This window comes from Gobius niger, assembly GCF_951799975.1.
Source record: "Gobius niger genome assembly, chromosome: 11".
NCBI lineage: Eukaryota > Metazoa > Chordata > Actinopteri > Gobiiformes > Gobiidae > Gobius > Gobius niger.
This window is the reverse complement of record NC_136862.1, coordinates 17,096,525-17,114,516: the sequence shown is the minus strand read 5'-3', so window position 1 is coordinate 17,114,516 and position 17,992 is coordinate 17,096,525. Positions and strand designations below refer to the sequence as shown.

Sequence of the window (17,992 nt, the reverse complement as noted above, 5' to 3'; positions counted from 1 at the left end):
GTAATCTCAGTGTTGTGTTTTAAATTGTCTCTCGGGGCAAATCTAAAAGGGGCCTATCTCCATAAACCATAAAGTTTCAACATGCCTGAGCAATTTGCAAAAAGTGGCCAAGATCAAAAGAGGACTGTTAAACTAGCATCTACTCTGTCGATAAATACATAATTTCCCGGGACGCAAAAATTATATCAAATTTGATGTGATGGTAATCATTAAATCCACATGTGACATAATAAAGGTTTGATTTCACTTTGTAGCTTTGAAGCCTGAAACATTTTGATATAATTTAGATATGTTTGTAATTAAAAGTGACTTGTTTTCCAGCATTGGTTTATGTATTGGTTTGTTACTAGTAGCTATAACTGAGAAGATGAAACGATTTCATCATTACAAAGCAAATTATTATGCATTCTGAGTTATATTTTTATGAATAGCTGCCTCCAGTTTCCTTTGAACCCATAAAAATGCAATTATCAGAGAAAAAAAAAGCTTTGCCCATTCTTATTCTTAGTTATTGGATTTTGCCATCACGATTTTGGGTCAGTGCCTTGGGAGATGTTAGCCAGCTACTCATACTTAAAAAGGTCAGATGACGGCAGCAAAGTTCATATAACAGAATCAAGCCAGACACAAATAGGCTCAAATCATCTGCTTTGTGTAAAACTGTACATGTTGTGATTTATGTTTGGTATGGAGGCTAATCACATAACAGAAAGGAGAAACACATGTTCATATTGCCTTACGGCTTTAACGGCAGATATTTATGGAGTGAAATAAATATCGTGTTTCAGTAGATAACATGACTGTGAGCAGAGTGGGTGATTTGTTCTCATAGCTGTACATTTGCAGTAGGAGCCTCCATTGGGCATCTCCACTGTCTCCTAAACCTAAACCGAGTTATAAAACAAAGACCCTAACAAGAAAGCAGTAAAGTACATTAAAATATATACACAGCCTGATCAAAGGCTGCCACATGGATTTAACTGTTATGCTCTGGGTTTGTTGCAGTTGGTCAGGTCTAGATTCAGCCACTATCTGTCCAAAGAGTGAGATCAGCTGATAATCTGAACATCCCGGATGATGAAGTTATTCCATCAACAGATTTACTTTTCTCTGATGGCACGGGCAGATTCCAAGATGACAATTCAAGGATTCGTTGTGAAAGAGTGGTTCAGGGAGCATGAGACATCATTTACACGTGGATTGGCCACCACAGAGCACAGATCTTAACCCCATTGAGAATCTTTGCTATGTGCAGGAGAAGGCTTCACGCAGTGGTCACACTCTCCCATCATCATACAAGCCCTTGATGAAAAATGAATGCAACACTGGCTCTCCATTTCTCCATTGTGAGATCAATAAAGGCTTATATTATCTTGACATTGCAGAAGCTTTCTGTAACAATGCCACAGAGAAAGCGGTAATCAAAGCTAATGGCGATACAATGAAATATTACAGTGTAGAACCATTATGTTGTGGAGACTTTTCTTGGTCAGGCAGAGTATTTTAAGCTGACGGTTGTGCAAACTGAAGCAACTCTGAACTTTTTCCCTTAGGCATATTTGTATACTTTGATGCACTTTACTTGTTTATAACTTTCTCAAACAAAATATTGAACAGTGTTCAATTAAACAGGTGCTGGATAGATAGAGTTTCTGTTGTCGTGCAGAGGAGAACAGCCTTCTTGGCAGCGCCTGAAGTGTCTATGATGAATGTTTGGAAATTTTTCATGATGGTCAGGGGGAATAAGCCTCCGGTCCCAACAGAAACACAGATTGGGAGAATGGGATGGGGCTTAATTTGATTTCCCATGACCTCTGACCATGTAGTAGTGTATTGTGTGTGAACCTCCACATGATTGGTATAATGGTTTAATGCTGCAGTTGGTGTGTTTTGAGAGCGTTTGTGCTGACTCCTGAGTTCAGCACAATCATATGTGTGTTTACGGAGTGGTTTCATTGTTGACTCACTTGTTTATGTGATAGTCCTGTTGCGATTCAAGCACTGTCTCCAGGCTCAGACAGAACATCTTGGTGCTCTGCATGACGCCAGCTCTGTGGAAGAAACACGGGTAAATGGATTTATAAAAAGACCTATGTGTTAAATGACTTTTTTTAGTTCTCAAACTAGAGTAGGACTAAGGCACTGAGCAAAGTTTCCCCGAAATAAATTGGTTATTTGTCATAGTCATAGTCATAATGGAACATTAAGCAACTTTTTATGGGGAAAATAAGTTAATATCAGTACGTATTTGACCTTTCAGTGACCCAGCGGCTGGATGGGCGGTAAACATGGCACCTGTATTTTTCATTCCGGTGGCCTCTAGAGCCCTCCAGGAACAATTATTTTTATGGTTTCTGGTAGGTTTTTACTGCAGATGGAAATGTCTCCATGGTTACGCATACTGTCCATCCAGAAATCCTACCAGAAACAAACAAAAAATGAAATAAAATTGGTCCTGGAGCATCACGGAGGACACCGTAATGGAAAGCAAAGGCGACATGCTAACAACCCATACAGCCGCTGGGTCACTAATGTGCACTAAAAACTTTTTTTATTATTACATAAAAAGCTGCATAATGCACCTTTCAGGCCTATTTAAGAGTAACAGGGGGCAAGACAAGATATCATTTGAAAACCACTATTGTGTATGACTACAGGCATTTCTCCATGGCGTCCATGTCTTTGCAGCGCTGCTCTTAAGACAAGGCATAGCAGGTAATGTCCTGCCGAGTCACGCTGCCTCCTGCTAAACCTGCTGGTAAATCACCTGCAGTGGACACTGATCAGGTGAGCGACCCCCACATCAAGCCATCAGACGCACCACAGACAATATATCCTCAAGCTGTACACAGTGCATTCAGGATACAAAGGCTTGTGGGTTGTTTCAACATTTTCTCACGGACCACCAAAGAGTGACTCAGGGGAGGTTGTTGAATATCTTTGTAGATTGTGTTATGGAAAAAATAGCCCACAAAAAGCACATTTAAGCATAGGTTACCACAAACCACTACTAGTATGTTCAAACAACATTTTTTTCCACTGGACACAAGTGCCACACAAACTATGTAAACTATCTATTACACCGCTATAAAGCTCCTGTACCTCTTTGAAGGTGCCAAAGAGCAATCGAATGGTCTTCTGGACAAGACACAAAATACTTAAAGCTGCATCTGCCACATCTGTATCTGCCACATGTGTATCTGCCACAGCTTTATCTGAAGCGCACAAAGAAAATGAAGCATTTGCTGCCCACAGGTGGCTGGTAAATGTTACTACATTTTCTGCAGGGTCATTTTTGTCTTTGTGTTTTTTGCCTTTAATGCCATGATTGCTTGGTCTCTTTTTCTTTCAAACGACTTATGAATCACTCAACTGGCAGAAAACATTTAGGTTTTTACAAATGTCCACATTTAGGTTTGATCATTGAATGCTTTGAAAGTTAACTGCAGCATTCAGTTTATAGTATTTCCTGAGTCTAAAGCTATTGTACACTGACAGATTCTCAAGTGTAGATATACATTTTTGTGCACCTCAAATGAATGAATGAATCGCTGAATGTGGTGCAGATGTGTGTGTTCTTGTTTTTGGTGTGCTATTCTGCAGAGCATATGTTGAGTGATTGAATAAAGTGAACACAATGAAGTGATACCAAAATGTAACAACATGTAGTAACAATGTTAAATCTACAATGGCAGCTACAATAACAAATAGCCTAAAATAATGTATAACAAAGAGAGATTGAGATGGTTAAGAATCAATGCATTACGAGGAACATTATAATATCTGGATGTACCGCAGCTCCCATAGCAGTGTTTTCCATATAAATATAAACATTTATTATTTAGAACAAACTTACTTTCAATATACAACATTCTGTATAAAACTCTATAGATCAAACCTGACTCAAATAGGCTCAAATCATCTGCTTTGTGTGACACTGTAGATTTTGTAATTTATGTTTTCTACGTCGGCTCATCACGTAATAGAAAGGAGGCACATGTTGGTATTGTCTGTGGCTTTCCTGTATTTATTCAGTGAGTAGATAACATGACTGTGTGTGTGCGGGTGATTTGTTCACATTGCTGCAAGTATAGTTCGACAGGAGCCACTATCGTTCCACTTCACTGTCTGCTAGAGGTGAATGTGGATATAAATACAGTACATATAATCTGGTTAAAGAGGTTTCTTGGAGGCAAAAGGGTCACATGACGTTGACTGTTGTGTAAGGCATGGGAATGGTGTCCGGTGCTGCTCATATGTGGTGATTGTTGTCCCTTGCTGTGTCTTTTCCCAGTCTTTGTAGGAGGAACGACTGGAAGGCCTCGTCACATGACTCAGGGATGAGCAGCTCCAGCAGCAGGTCGCAAATGCAGTAGAGGAGATGCCTTCAAACAATCACAAAGCAATGTTGTAAAAAAGATGAAGCAAAAGTGGCCAATAAATCAGAAAAAATAACCACAGTTGTAAGTGTACGCTAATTATTATTAAATATAATATATAATAGCTAAAAGCCTTTACAATGTGTGTTGAGTGGGAGCAGGAACTTCGTCTGGCCATGGAGGTCTCTGCCCTGATGAAGATGGCTAGTGGGATGGTGATAATGACCTCTGACCGGTAGTGGTGTTGTATTGTGTGAAACCTCTCATGACTGCAATAATAGTTTGATGCTACAACGTTTGTGCTGACTCCTGAGTTTAGCACAATCATACGTGTGTTTACGCAGCGGTTTCATCGTTGACTCACTTGTTTATGTGATAGTCCTGTAGCGACTCCAGCACCGTCTCCAAGCTCAGACGGAACTTCTCGGTGCCAAGCATGTCAGTCGCCAGCGCTGTGGAAGAAACTTGAGTAAAACCAACTGTGCAAAAGAATATTAACTGCTCAACTATTGTAACTTCCTGACTCTTTACAAACAACCAAGGGGTAGAATGCAAAAAATAGTGCATCTACAAATTGTTATGACCTTGAATGCAGATAGATGTGTAAGCTCTAAAATAGTCAATATTCAATAACATTTCAATCTACTGTAATATGTTTAAAGTGAACCTGATTACTTTACACTCTGTTTGAAATCACAAAGACTCAATGCTATTGAGTCTGCTCATAGCATAAGCATAATGAGCAGATACTAAGGGTGCACAACAACAGGAGAAAGAGTTGTTTGGGGTTTTAGTCAAGACATGAAAAGAACTACATACGTGGAATGAGCTGCATCAGACACTCCAGACACCTCTCCTTGGTCTCCTCTCTCTGTGCAGCACTGCGCTCAGGACGAGGCTGAGCAGGTAATGTCCCGCCTGGCCACACCGCCTCCTGCAAAACCTGCAGGTAAATCACCCAGCAAGGGGCACTGGTCAGGTGGGCCACCCCCACATCTAGCCATCTGAAACAGCAACAGATACAGCCTCAATGTAATGTTGTCTCACAGACCACCAAAGACTGACTCAAGGGAGGTCGTTAAATGTTTTGTAAATTGTGTTATGGGAAAATAGCTCACAAAAAGCACATTTGACCGTAGGTTACCACAAACCACTACTCCTTTGTACAAATATTCATTTTTCCATTGGACACAAGAGACATATAAACTGTGTAGGAAGTATTTACACCACTACAAAGCTCCTGTACCTCTCTATGAAGGTGCCAAAGAGCAGTCGGATGGCCTTCTGGATGTTCTCAGTGCACAGCCAGCTCCACTGATCCTTCATCAAAAGACACAAAATACTCAACGCCACATCTGCCACAGCTGTATCTGCAGTGCACAAAGAAAATGAAGCTCATATCTGCTGCCCACACATGGCTGTTAAATGTTACTACATTCAATATAACACAAACCAGTACACGTTTTCACAAAGGTCTTTTTGTCTTTGCCATTCTTTTTCCATGAGTCTCGAGTCTCTGTTTCCTTCAAATGACATATACGCCGCTCCTGCTCCTGCACAAAGGTTTCCAGACCTGATAACGTCATTCCATTCAGCATCTGAAAAAATAAAATAATGTATAACATGTCCTTCATAATGTAAGTGCATATACATTTACTCACAGTGCTGCTCTCACTATAACAGTATGTCACTTTAGGAGGCAGCTCTGAGATGTTCAATGCAGCAGGCATCCTATTTTGGAACATTGTCAGCCTCCTGTTGTGGGTATCACACATTACACATTTAAGTCAGAACATTTTCAAACTACATGCCGTGATAGCATGCTAGAAATCTCACCATCACCTGCACTTCCTGATGTCTGGGACTCTCCCATCAGTGTCTCCCTCAGAGTCCTCATTTGGACTCAGGTCTGGGTAGGGAAAGGCAGTCTTCAAAGTGTCTAGTGCATTTTCCATCATCTTCATGAAACAGCCAATGAAAAAACAAAATAGCACATTAAATAGAAAGAACATTTTGAAGGAAAACAATCAACTATTTTTAAGATTTGTTTGCAATGTTTTGATGCAATGTTGTAAATGAGCTTTTGCTTTCTTGTATATAAATAATAAGATTCAATAAGTACTTCTCCTCTACTAACAGCATTGGGAAAATCAGAAGATACTGCAAACCTGCTTCTCTCACCTTATCAATTCTCGATTTCCCAACAGGCCTCCTTCCAAAATACGTGCAAATGTCAGAGTTGAGGCCAAGGAACTCCTGCATGTCCTCATTGCAGGCTGTCTCAGGAATACTGCTCAGTTGCTGTAAAATGGAATATGTCACACAACAGAATATATATTTTCAAAGATCTATATAACTCACTTTAAGAAAGGTATCCAGTTGGCATTTACGAGTTTCCACCTTCTCACTGTCTGAATTGCCAAAAGAAATGTCTGGGAAGATCTTTTTGGGGCCCTTGATACCTAAAAAAAAGGCATTTCAGAATGAAAGTATAATTGTCAGATTGTTATTTAAATAAGCATACATTTTTTATACTACAACTTTACTTTTTATCAGTTTCTTCATGTCTTGCTTCTCCTCTAGGCGTGTTTGCAAGTTGAGGAACTCGCTGTATCTGCGGTTGACTGTGTGACTGGTTAAAGACTGCTCAGTGGCACCATTTTCAGATTCATTGGCTGTATCAAACTGTAAAACAAAACAGAAGTATGTGACAATCAAACAAGTGCAATTTACCGCAGTATAGAGCTCATTAATAATCTTAATCTTACTTTGATATTATAGACAGTGAAGAGATGAGAGCTAGTGCCCTGCTGCTCCTTAGCCGTGATGGTGCCACTAATATGCACATTTTGGATATTCACGGGTGCAGGGGAGTGGTTAGGACAATCCAATGTTAGATTAAACCTCCTTGGAAGTGATTTGTCCCGGGTCATGAGTGGTGGCCACAATGATTCCTCTGGAACAACTTGTTTAGGCCCGAGGTTTTTCAGAGGCGCAAAACATCCAAATGGCTCATCTTCTTCCAAAGTAATTGCTTTGCAGAAGTTTGTCGATGGACCGCAGTCGCAGAGGCGCCTTGCTAGGTCAGCGTCTGAATCTGACTGCACAAGGGTGGTCATGGAAAGCACTTTTTTGCATTTGGGTAAATTGGAGCATTGGCCAGTTGTCACAGAGCAGCAGTTGACATTGCATTGTGCAATCCTACTTTCAGGGCGACTTTCTGTTGTGTCACTAGACGCAAAGCTTGCTACACTGCTTCGGGGTGAATCCTCAGAAAGTGAGCTCAGCTGTTCCTCAAAGTCAGACGAGCTCTGGCTGTCCAACAGGGGGCGATCTGAGGAGGACAGGGAGCGACAGGTGGCCCAGGACTCGTGTTGAATGGGATACCTGTAAAGAGTATCAGTCGGGAGGGGTGTCATTTCTGGGGGGGCTTTGGACCTGGTGAAGATCTCCACAATGGTTTGGTTGAGCCAGTCCGGGTCAGCCACTCGGTGGAGGAGGGGCAGTAGGACGTTGCAGGTGATGAGCTCCGTAACCATGTAGCCCCCAGTCTTCGTCTCCATTTGAGGGTACGGAACGAGAACATGTAAGACCAGGTTCACGAGAGCTTTGGAGTAGCTTCTCTCATCAGAGCCTACAGCGGGATGGGGCGTGTCCACTTCACTGTAGATCTCCCATAGGCTGATATCCTCCTTGAGTGAAGTCTGTATTTGCTTTGCGGTCATGTAGCTCTGCAGGTGACACCCATACACCTCGAGCAACCTCTGGATCAGCTCCTTTCTGTCAACGCTCCTGGCACGCTCCTTTAGCTCCATCACCGACTCCAGCATGGAGTTCAGGACGGCCCGCTCAAACTCACCCTCGACCTCGGGCAGGACAGTGCGGTACCACGAAGACACAAAATCCCGGACTGCTTTGTGTGCAGCACTGTGGATCTCATGGTTTAACCTCCATTCATGCTCAGGGGAATGCACGGGTGGATTCAGCTTACCCAGCGGGAGGAAGTGTTCTAAATGTAATAAGCTGTTGGCGTCCAGTAATGCCCGTGAGCCCAGCCAGCCGCCCAGGACGACCAAGAAACTGGTGAAGATGCACAGGAGCCACACGTTCACCAGGAGATGAAAGAGGACGAGCCATGCCAGGAGCGCACCAAAACCTAAGAGACGTGGATGGCCCAAATACTCGGACAGAGAGGTGAGGAGAGCCATTGGGAGGACATCACACAAGGAGCAACCACAGATGCTGCAAGAAAATAACATTAAATAAAGATATTATTTTGTGCCCAATGGTTGTCACAGAAAGTTTTTTTCATTGAATGGAAAATATTAAGTAATGGAAATGCAAAAGGAGAGCTACAATAAAATGTATTAGCATTATTCATTGATTTGATTTATACTGGCAATGCACACAGGTCAAATTACAAAACACTAATTGACCTGAATTTTACAGAAAACAATTTTAAAGCTATTCTAACACAGTTGCAACATAGCATCAGTTACATTATACAGCCTATATGCAATCTTTTGTGTCAACTATTGAACAAGTTAACCAAATAAATAAAATCCTGATCATTAGATAGATATATATAAGTTCAGAACAGAAACTCACCTTTATAGATGACGCCTCTTGTCTGCAGGAGAGACACAGGTGCAATGTCCTCCTGCTCAAGACCTGCAGTAATCTGGATTATCCAGATCAACATGCCTTCATACGGCCCATATGGACAGACGGAAGGGCCATCTGACATGGCTAAAAAGTAAAAACACCTATACTTTCCCAAAACTGACTCCTGACCAGTGCTGCAAAAGTATTTAATATACATTTATTTTATATAATTGACTCTTGTAAAAACAATGCGACAATTATTTATTTTGGTGTATAAAATGTAACAGCATGGACTGTGTGTGCTATATTAACTGTTATATTTGAGGAGATGATTGGTCTTTTAGTTATTGTCTGTTTAGCTGCTGTATTGTTTATGTCATGCCTCTTCTGTGTGATGCACATCTGAGCCCAGCTGCTCCAAACCTAATGTGGATCATCAGCACAATCATCAGATTCTGGAAAGGGTTGTTCATATTCATACTTATGCTTGTTGTATTGTGGGCACTCACTGTTAAAACGGAAACTTTACTGAAATGACAACGGAGTTCAAGTTGATGAAAGGTGGGATTGGAGCGCCCTCCAGTGGTCGGCTACTAGTCGAGTTCAAGTACGGTCCAAACGGAAAATATAACAACCTAAAGGCAAATACGTCACCGTTTACTGCTCGCAGTTTTTAATGACCTAAGTGTCAGTATTGTAATTTTAAAACACAGAAAAGGTGTTTATAGACTATACTCTGCTTTAACTATGTAACAGTCATACAATATTTTGTTGTGCCGCTATTGCGCAATATGCACACTGATATTCATTGACCTCATTTTTAAGGTTTGGGTTTTTTCTGTTGTTGTTGTTTTTGTCCATTTTGAGACCATACCACTCCAAAAAACAGGAAGGAAGGCGTTTTTCACGTACACACACCCCTCGTATACATTACAGTATTACATAACCTTTTACGTAAGTCCCTTCGTGAGTCGGTGCTGGCGGAGAGCAGCGCTCGGTGGCACAGAGAGAACTAGCTCCATCCATCCGATGCTCGACCGCCATGTCTCCGGGAAAGATAGACTCTGTAGCAGGTAAGAACCTTAGGATATAACCGTGTTAATAACGAAAGAGTCCTTTGCTGCTTTACGCAATACTGTCGCACGCACATGCGCGCAGCTGGATGGCAGGATGGTGCACTATGCGTCAAACAACACATTCTTGACAAAACAGATCAATTTCATTTTTCAGAAAACAATTCTCTGTCTAGGAGGTACAAGTTAATAGACACTAAAGTATCCACGCTCTGGGTTTACTGTGTTAAAAAATTTAAACATGATCTACAGCGTGTCATAAATTAGTAATGGAGTGTATTATCTTGATTTAAACTTTAAATGATGCAATGTTTATTTTGTGATTATGTGTGTAAAATTGTAACTTGTATGTAAACCTGTTCCCCTGCATCTTGGCCAGGACACTCTTGAAAAACAAAAACAAAAATTGTTACCAAGCCAAATACAAAGAAGGTTCCAAGGACTTACTGGTGGTTATGAATTACGTGATGGATTGAGCTTTATTTAGGATTCAGAAAAGTTTCAGCCCGGCTGTTAATGGTGTACACTTTTGGAATACATTGGAGATGGAGAGGAAACAATGTCCAAACATCTACCTGTTCAAATATAAATACAAACAAAAGTCTTTTGAAAAGTGCAGAGAAGAAGAAACGCATTGCCATTAGGTGGAGTAGTAGAATCAATTTGCATTCTATTAATTAAGGAAGAGTGTTGTTGCTCTGAACAGTTGTCATGCTATTGCTCAAAATTGCAAATAGAGAATTAGGGTAGGCGAGCTACAAATCTGTTGAGAAGACACTCCCAACAGGCTCGTAAACCTCATCTTTTAATGCACCACACAGCAGGAACATCATCTACAAAATCAGCTGTTGGGGCAGCTAAGTGGGGGTTTGTTGATGGGGATACATACACACATAAAAAAGGAAGCAAGCAAAATTGTACACAAATTAATACTATATCGAGGATGGAAATGACAACTGGGAAGTGGCAAGATCACGGAAAATATGTTTATTAATGTCCCTTTTAACACAAACCTAGTGACTTTCGGGAATGTTAACTATGTTTGGCATTGATTGACAATAACCATCGCCTTTTGTCACTTGCATTGTACCAGACATCGTACATGTAACGAGACTGTTGTTGTAGTTGCTTTGCTTCTGTTCATTAGTTAATTATATGAACATTTCAAACAGTGCTTTGTATGTGTGGTCCGTGTTAAAACAGCCGCTTAACAGGTTCTCTTTTGCTAACAAGGCAAATCAAAATATGATGTTGCTAATGTATGATTGATAATGTGTAAATTTAAATTACAAACGGGGGTGGGCGTTTATAAGCTTTTGCTTTGGCCCACACCTTTTGAGCAGAAATTCAACTGCTCTAATAAACTAATAAACTAAACCTAACTAAACTAAACTAGTAATAACAGTGTGATGTGTGTGTGTACGGATGAGTGTTCTTGGCTACTTATGCCCTCTTAAATTTCTCCTAAATTAAAGTTATTTCAATGGATTAACCTTGAAAGAAAGTAAATTCTGCATCAGGACTTTAAAATTGGCCTATAGGCTTGTGTTTCTAAATAAATGCTGTTTGGAAGAGCAAATCTAATGGCATCTAAGTCTGAATGCAGAATAATGTTCAATAAATACCAACACTACTGTATACCTTGTATATATTGTATATAAGTATTTTAGGTTCTGTGTCAAAGTGCTATTCGAGCCTGTTTGTCTGGTCTAAATAGAGCTCGCGGCAGAAATGTAAGTCACGTTGACTTGATTTAAGTCAGTTGAACTTGACCCTCAAATATGGAGGAATGTAACCGTCTCTTCCTAGAGTCAAACAACAAAAATGTTTAAATGCCATTAGAGTGATGGATACAGGCGCTGCTTAACTGCTGTTTACATTCTGTGTATTACACAGACCTCATCACAAGGCCTGTTACTCGTCTCATTTTATAAACAATGCACATGTACAGATTATTATTAATGAAGTGAATAAGGTCTATTGATGAAAGGTTTATTTTTTCACTCTACAGAAGAGCCAAATAAATGTACCACACAGAGAATGGGTTTAGAGACCATTGCTCAATTGGTCCATTCAGCTGAGGAGACTCCTGAGCCCATCTCCACTGAGCTACAGGGCACTATCCCCACATGGATCAACGGCCGGCTGCTGCGAAATGGCCCAGGAAAGTTTGAGTTTGGGAGCACTCAGTAAGTCTTCCATATTTGAAATAAACTTCTTTATAAAGGTCTGAAGTTACACTGAGAGCGAGCATTCATGAATTTTCTCTTTCAACAGCTACAACCACTGGTTTGATGGGATGGCAATGCTGCACCAATACAGGATTGAGAGTGGGCAGGTGACCTACATGAGTCGCTTCCTTCAAAGTGACGCCTACAAAAAGAACAGTGGGAGGGATCGGATCATGATGTCTGAGTTTGGGACTGTGGCCATGCCGGATCCATGTAAAAACTTCTTCCAGAGATTTCTTTCTCGCTTTGAGATGATCGGTATGTCAAAACTACAAACAGTACCTTCTAAAACTGTTGTGTTATAATCCATGACTATATCATCACTGTGTATCTTTGTCTGATGAAGTTCTCTGGTCGCTTGTGTTGATTCTAAATTACTATAAATAGAAGGTTAAGGTTACACACGAGTGTGTGTTGAGAGGGAGAGAAAAGTAAACAAGCGCTGAATGACTTTTGGACTTACAGTTCCTGTTCCAGCCCCATCCAGTCCTTGTACAAACGCACCGTAAAAACTCTGGACTGCAAACCACCCTCATATCATCACTGTCCATTATTACTATTACTATTACTATTACTATTACTATTACTATTACTAATACAAAAGCATCCTTTACTCTGTTGGGAAAACATGGTCAAACACTCTCATCTCTGCCTCATCTATAAAAGAACACATGATTTGTCATCACCCCCACTCAGACAGTTGATTCACACCAGATCAACAGAACTCAGGAGAACCAGAGGAGCAGCGAGAGGTCAATTCACTTCATCTTTTTTATTTGAGCATCTGAGTTCCACAAAGTTTTTCATAGGAACAGAGTTCAGCACAGTAATCGAAACCAAAGAAAGGATACATAAGTAGGTGAGTAGCTAAATAAATAAATAACGTGGATATGATGCTCAAAAGGAGTAGGCAGAAGCTTAAGCTTGTTAGCGCCTACCCCCTTTTGTACGAAATACATTCATTTACTATACATAACAGAAGATATGACATATAGTAATTTTGTCCTAAGAGGTGATGGCATCATCCCTCTCTCTCACCCCCATAACAATTAGAAATATCAATACATATAATTAATTTAAATACAGTTTTAGAAAATGGCTCATTGAAAATCAGAGCTGTCAGCACTGACATGATCACCTCTCGCTGCCCCCTGCAGGCCTCTTGTCCCTTGTCTGTTAGACTGACTTGTCTCTGTTGTTGTTGAGTTTGTAACATTCTTGTTGTAATGTCTGTCTGTATTTTACTGTGTTGTATTTTATTGCTTTCTGTTATGTGTATAATTGTCATTTTATTCCCTTCAGGATGACACATAGCAACTGCCGGGGACTACAGATGAAAAATAGCATTTAGGCTTATTCTGGCATATTGGCAGAAATGTATATTAATATGCACTGTCCCTATAATAAAATAAATAAATAAAATAGAAGAAAGTAAAGAAAAAAATTAAATCTAAAATGTTTCCAACAGAACCCACAGACAATTGCAGTGTGAGCTTCGTAACCTACAAGGGAGATTACTATGTCAGCACAGAGACCAACTTCATACACAGAGTCGACCCAGAAAACCTCGAGACTCTAGAGAAGGCAAGATCTGAGGGAAGAATATGATCGATCTGTAATTGAGCTAAATGCAAAGAATAATGTTTGTATTTTGAACAAAGGTGGACTGGAGCAAGTTCATAGCTGTAAATGGAGCCACTGCACATCCACACTATGACCCTGATGGGACGGCCTATAACATGGGCAACTCCTATGGCAGTAAAGGTGAGTCTGCACTTGCTCTGAATTGCATGATAAACACAAAGCATAAAAATATGTGTTTGTTTACCATAGGAGCTCTGTACAACATAATATGTGTGCCACCTGAGAAGAAAGATTCAGCTGACACTTTACAAGGAGCTAAAGTCCTCTGCTCCATTATTCCTGCAAACAAGTCCCATCCCTCGTACTACCACAGCTTTGGTGAGATATTCCTGGTCAACGCTGTGACATTGTGAGATTCTGCCGAGTGAAATATGCAAATACTTTTTCTGCTTTGTTCTCTAGCTATGTCTGAAAACTATGTGGTGTTCATTGAACAGCCCATTAAAATGGACTTACTGAAGATTGTCACGTGCAAACTTAGAGGGAGAGCCCTTAGTGATGGAATCTACTGGGATCCTAAACAGGAAACAGTGTTCCACCTTGTGAACAAGAAAACAGGAGAGGTACAGTATGTTCCAATGATACTATAACTGGTCTTCATTTGTCATTTGGGTGTATGCATTAACTGTGTTCTTTCTTGTGTCCTGCAGGTTAGCCCTGTAAAGTACCACACCAAAGCCATGTCTACCTTCCATCAGATCAATGCATTTGAGGAAGATGGCTTCCTCATGCTTGACTTATGCTGTGCAGATGACGGTGAAGCCATCAACAACTATCTCATTCAGAACCTACGCAAGTCAGGAGAGGCTCTAGACCAGGTTAGCAAACACAACGGTGCTTTGGGTGGCTTTATGTTTCAGTAGAAAGCATTGTAGCAGCTTTTGGACAGAGTGGATCATGACAACAAAAGCTGCATTGTGTCTTATTTCAGGTGTATAACACTCTGTCTAGGCCTTTCCCTCGACGTTTTGTTCTCCCTCTGAATGTGACCACTGACACACCAACAGGCCAGAACCTAAACACACGTCCCAACAGTGACGCAACCTGTGTGATACTCAACAAAGATAAGGTATTACATATACACAGAATAATGAAACTATGAAGTTTGCACTCAATCACCTACAAAAGTACAACTTACCATTTCACAACATGGACGCCAGCCAAAGAAAATGCTCTCCAGATGACTGTCGAGTTCGGGAATGCTCAACAGTGCCATACAGTAGAAATACACCATGTTGGGGATCCGTCATTTACCATAACCTAAAATGAGCCAAAACTGTCAAAAAAACAATGTTCGCTGCTGGGTCATTGCTAGAACACTGTAGTGTCAAAGTCAACAATAACTCAAGTTTTCTGTGAAACCTGCATTTATTTTGACAGCACAATTGCACTGACTTAGATCATCTCTTTTCCACTTTCGCAGGTCGTATGCCAACATGAGAATCTCCATGGCGATGACCTAGTGAACTACGGTGGCCTGGAGTTCCCCCAAATCAACTACCTCAGATGTAACACCAAACCATATCGGTACTACTATGGCTGTGGCTTCAGGCACCTGGTGGGAGACTCTCTGATCAAGATGGATCTGAGTGACAAAACATTTAAGGTACCGTCCAAGATTCTTTTTGTGCACTGTTTATAAGCACTAGCACTGACAAAAGGCAGGACGCCGAGACGGAGGTAAAACTAAAGATCGACTTGGAGCTTGTGTTGTTGGACATTGTACAAACGTCTAGCTAAATATTGGTAAACTAAAATGTATCATGGAGAAGGTGTGAAGACAGGAGGATAAAGGAAGCTGAGGTCCGTGCTGCCAGAGGGAGGTCAAATGAAGCACCAAAGAGCACACATGGATGTATGTATTAGTTAGAGCAGGGGTACCTCAGGGTAAATAGGCGCCGATTTATATTTTTCCCAGTGGGTGCCCAGTCAGGATTTTTTTTTTTTAAAGTCAGGGTCAGAAACGATCTGAGATTATGAGTTTATGAGCTCCTGTGGAGCTAAGCGAGCGGCGCACAATGCAGCTGTCGCACCTATATTAATGTAATAAAGCGACTCGCGCAAGCATGTTGCAAGAAGGGAGTGGCGGCTTTCGGGATTTACAGATTATATCTATTGAATCATTTTGTAATTAGGGAAAATTCGCCCAAAGAGTTCCTCGAGCCCCACAGCACCCACAGGATCAGCGCCTCTGTCAGAGTACACAATTCAAAACAAAATGAGACCCATGATGATATCACAAAGACACCTTATAGAGTATGATATTCTACAAATACAGAATAAAGTTGATGAATATCATATCACTTGACAAGTCAAGGACTTCTAAACTGTATTAATTACAAAGACAACATGCGTACTATTTTTATGAAATACAGCAAAGTTAATTATCAAAATCAGAAACTATGGTACAAAAACAAGTCCCCACTCCTCAAATGAGAAATATGCCATATTAATTGTTCTAATATTTGGTGTAATAAAGAATGTGAAGGTATTGTTTAGTGGTAAGGAGAATCTAAGAAATTGCATAACAGTATCTTACATTTCTTCACTCTCTATTCTACGTGAATGTTGTTCCAGGTGTGGTACCAGCAGGGCTTTTACCCGTCAGAGCCCGTGTTTGTAGCTGCTCCTGAAGCCACTGAGGAGGACGACGGAGTCATACTGTCTGTCGTACTCTGCCCCACACAGGTCAGGCAGACTAGGAGTTTAGGAAATACAATTCATTTTGGTTCATCTGTGCTTATTCTGTTGCTTCTCGTGCAGCTGTCATTGATAAATGTCCCTTTCTCATAGGACAAAGGGACATTTCTCCTGGTTCTGGATGCCAAAACGTTCGAGGAGCTGGGAAGAGCCAACGTGCCTGTAAACATTCCTTATGGTTTTCACGGTGCCTTCAGTGCCTCTGCCTAAGCTCATTATGTTTCAGTTATGCCAGTAAAAAACACAAATGCCTTTACCATTATATTTACCAACACAGTATTATCTTACACAAACTGTTACTAACAAAGAGCATATTATTCAATTAACTTGTTGTTTTACTAAACGTCAATCAAACGAAAGGGAAACTTATTTTACTATTCATGAACATTATATTGTATGTGGCTAGACTAACCTTTTCATAAATTCCTTTGAATTTATAGGCACTTATACAATGAGCCAAATAATATAATTTCATTTATGTTGATTTAACCACGTCATGGTTTGAAGCTGTGGTCAGTAACCTCAGTGTATGTTTTATAAAGCAGCTTTAATGTGTGAATGAGCTCTGCATGACTTTGTTACAATGCATTTGATGCTTTTATATGTCACTTTATATGTCCATTTTTTATAATTTTTTATCCATAAAATGTATTGCAAATATAATTGTGTTTGGTATTTCATTTTCCTGTACAAACATTCATTAGTGCTTTTGAGGCCTGAGTAAAATCTGGGGATAAATCGTAAACTTGAACTTCTCACGATTATGTCGACATTGCTCTTGTAAACCTGTTTCGCAGTCGAGGCCTCAGGCATGCAGTCAAGTTGATGACAGCATGAGAATTTTGTTTTGTTGTCACAACAGTGATGTGGTGTCTTTAAGAAAGCACTTGACTTATTATTAACAGATGAAACCCTTTGGAAAGGATCTAGGCTAGGATCCACTAGCAAATAGTGTTTAACTTTGAAATATGTCCAAATATGACAAAGTGGATGGTGAAGCTTAAAAATGACTTAATGTGTAAACATTAAATTTTTACATTAAATAAACATGTTTAAAAAAAGAACACATCCAAACATGTTATAGGCCAACAATGAATAGCAAAGTAAATGTGCTTGTAATACTAAAATCAGGCACTAGAGGGCAGCAGATTTTTAGCTGTGGACACTTGCAGAATTGGGACCAACTTTTAACTCCCTGCCTCATACACACAGATAAATGCTGCATTTCTGCTGGTCTCTGTCGTAGCTTTATAACCAACAGTTAGTTTATACAGTATGTCTAATGTGTATATTCTCTTACTTAATCATATTCAAACTCAAACAGACAGCAAGGCAATAGGAGGAAGAAAAACTAATAAGT

At 40.3% G+C, this 17,992-nt stretch overlaps 2 protein-coding genes across 2 annotated transcripts; one reads left to right on the top strand and one right to left on the bottom strand.

Moving 5' to 3' along the window:
* Nucleotides 1–4,131: 4,131 nt before the first annotated feature.
* On the bottom strand, nt 4,132–9,065 carry snx19a (sorting nexin 19a). The gene is made up of 12 exons (XM_079565813.1): nt 8,988–9,065; nt 7,148–8,621; nt 6,926–7,064; nt 6,741–6,841; nt 6,561–6,680; nt 6,222–6,337; nt 6,041–6,134; nt 5,833–5,977; nt 5,626–5,749; nt 5,199–5,383; nt 4,744–4,831; nt 4,132–4,385 (listed from the first exon to the last, which is right to left on the bottom strand). Exons 2-12 carry the CDS (start codon nt 8,585–8,587, stop codon nt 4,253–4,255), a joined length of 2,685 nt encoding a protein of 894 aa, XP_079421939.1. The 5' UTR covers nt 8,588–8,621; nt 8,988–9,065; the 3' UTR covers nt 4,132–4,252.
* An 849-nt stretch (nt 9,066–9,914) lies between these two features.
* Nucleotides 9,915–17,163, top strand: LOC306970509 (carotenoid-cleaving dioxygenase, mitochondrial-like). Its single transcript, XM_079566498.1, has 12 exons — nt 9,915–10,057; nt 12,069–12,246; nt 12,335–12,546; nt 13,757–13,872; nt 13,950–14,052; nt 14,122–14,250; nt 14,335–14,495; nt 14,583–14,750; nt 14,864–15,001; nt 15,356–15,538; nt 16,510–16,620; nt 16,726–17,163. The coding sequence occupies exons 1-12, from the start codon at nt 10,027–10,029 to the stop codon at nt 16,840–16,842; spliced, it is 1,647 nt and encodes a 548-aa protein (XP_079422624.1). The 5' UTR covers nt 9,915–10,026; the 3' UTR covers nt 16,843–17,163.
* The last annotated feature ends 829 nt before the right edge of the window (nt 17,164–17,992 follow it).

What these genes read in the sequence shown, in the direction of transcription:
- LOC306970509 (XM_079566498.1), top strand. Translation starts at nt 10,027, where the DNA reads ATGTCTCCGGGAAAGATAGACTCTGTAGCAG. An exon ending in AAAGATAGACTCTGTAGCAG is followed by an intron (nt 10,058 to 12,068) that starts GTAAGAACCTTA and finishes TTCACTCTACAG; the next exon opens with AAGAGCCAAATAAATGTACC. An exon ending in TCGTACTCTGCCCCACACAG is followed by an intron (nt 16,621 to 16,725) that starts GTCAGGCAGACT and finishes CCTTTCTCATAG; the next exon opens with GACAAAGGGACATTTCTCCT.
- snx19a (XM_079565813.1), bottom strand. Translation starts at nt 8,587, where the DNA reads ATGGCTCTCCTCACCTCTCTGTCCGAGTATTTGGGCCATCCACGTCTC. An exon ending in CCAGACATCAGGAAGTGCAG is followed by an intron (nt 6,135 to 6,221) that starts GTGATGGTGAGA and finishes TACCCACAACAG; the next exon opens with GAGGCTGACAATGTTCCAAA. An exon ending in CTTTGTGAAAACGTGTACTG is followed by an intron (nt 5,750 to 5,832) that starts GTTTGTGTTATA and finishes TGTGCACTGCAG; the next exon opens with ATACAGCTGTGGCAGATGTG.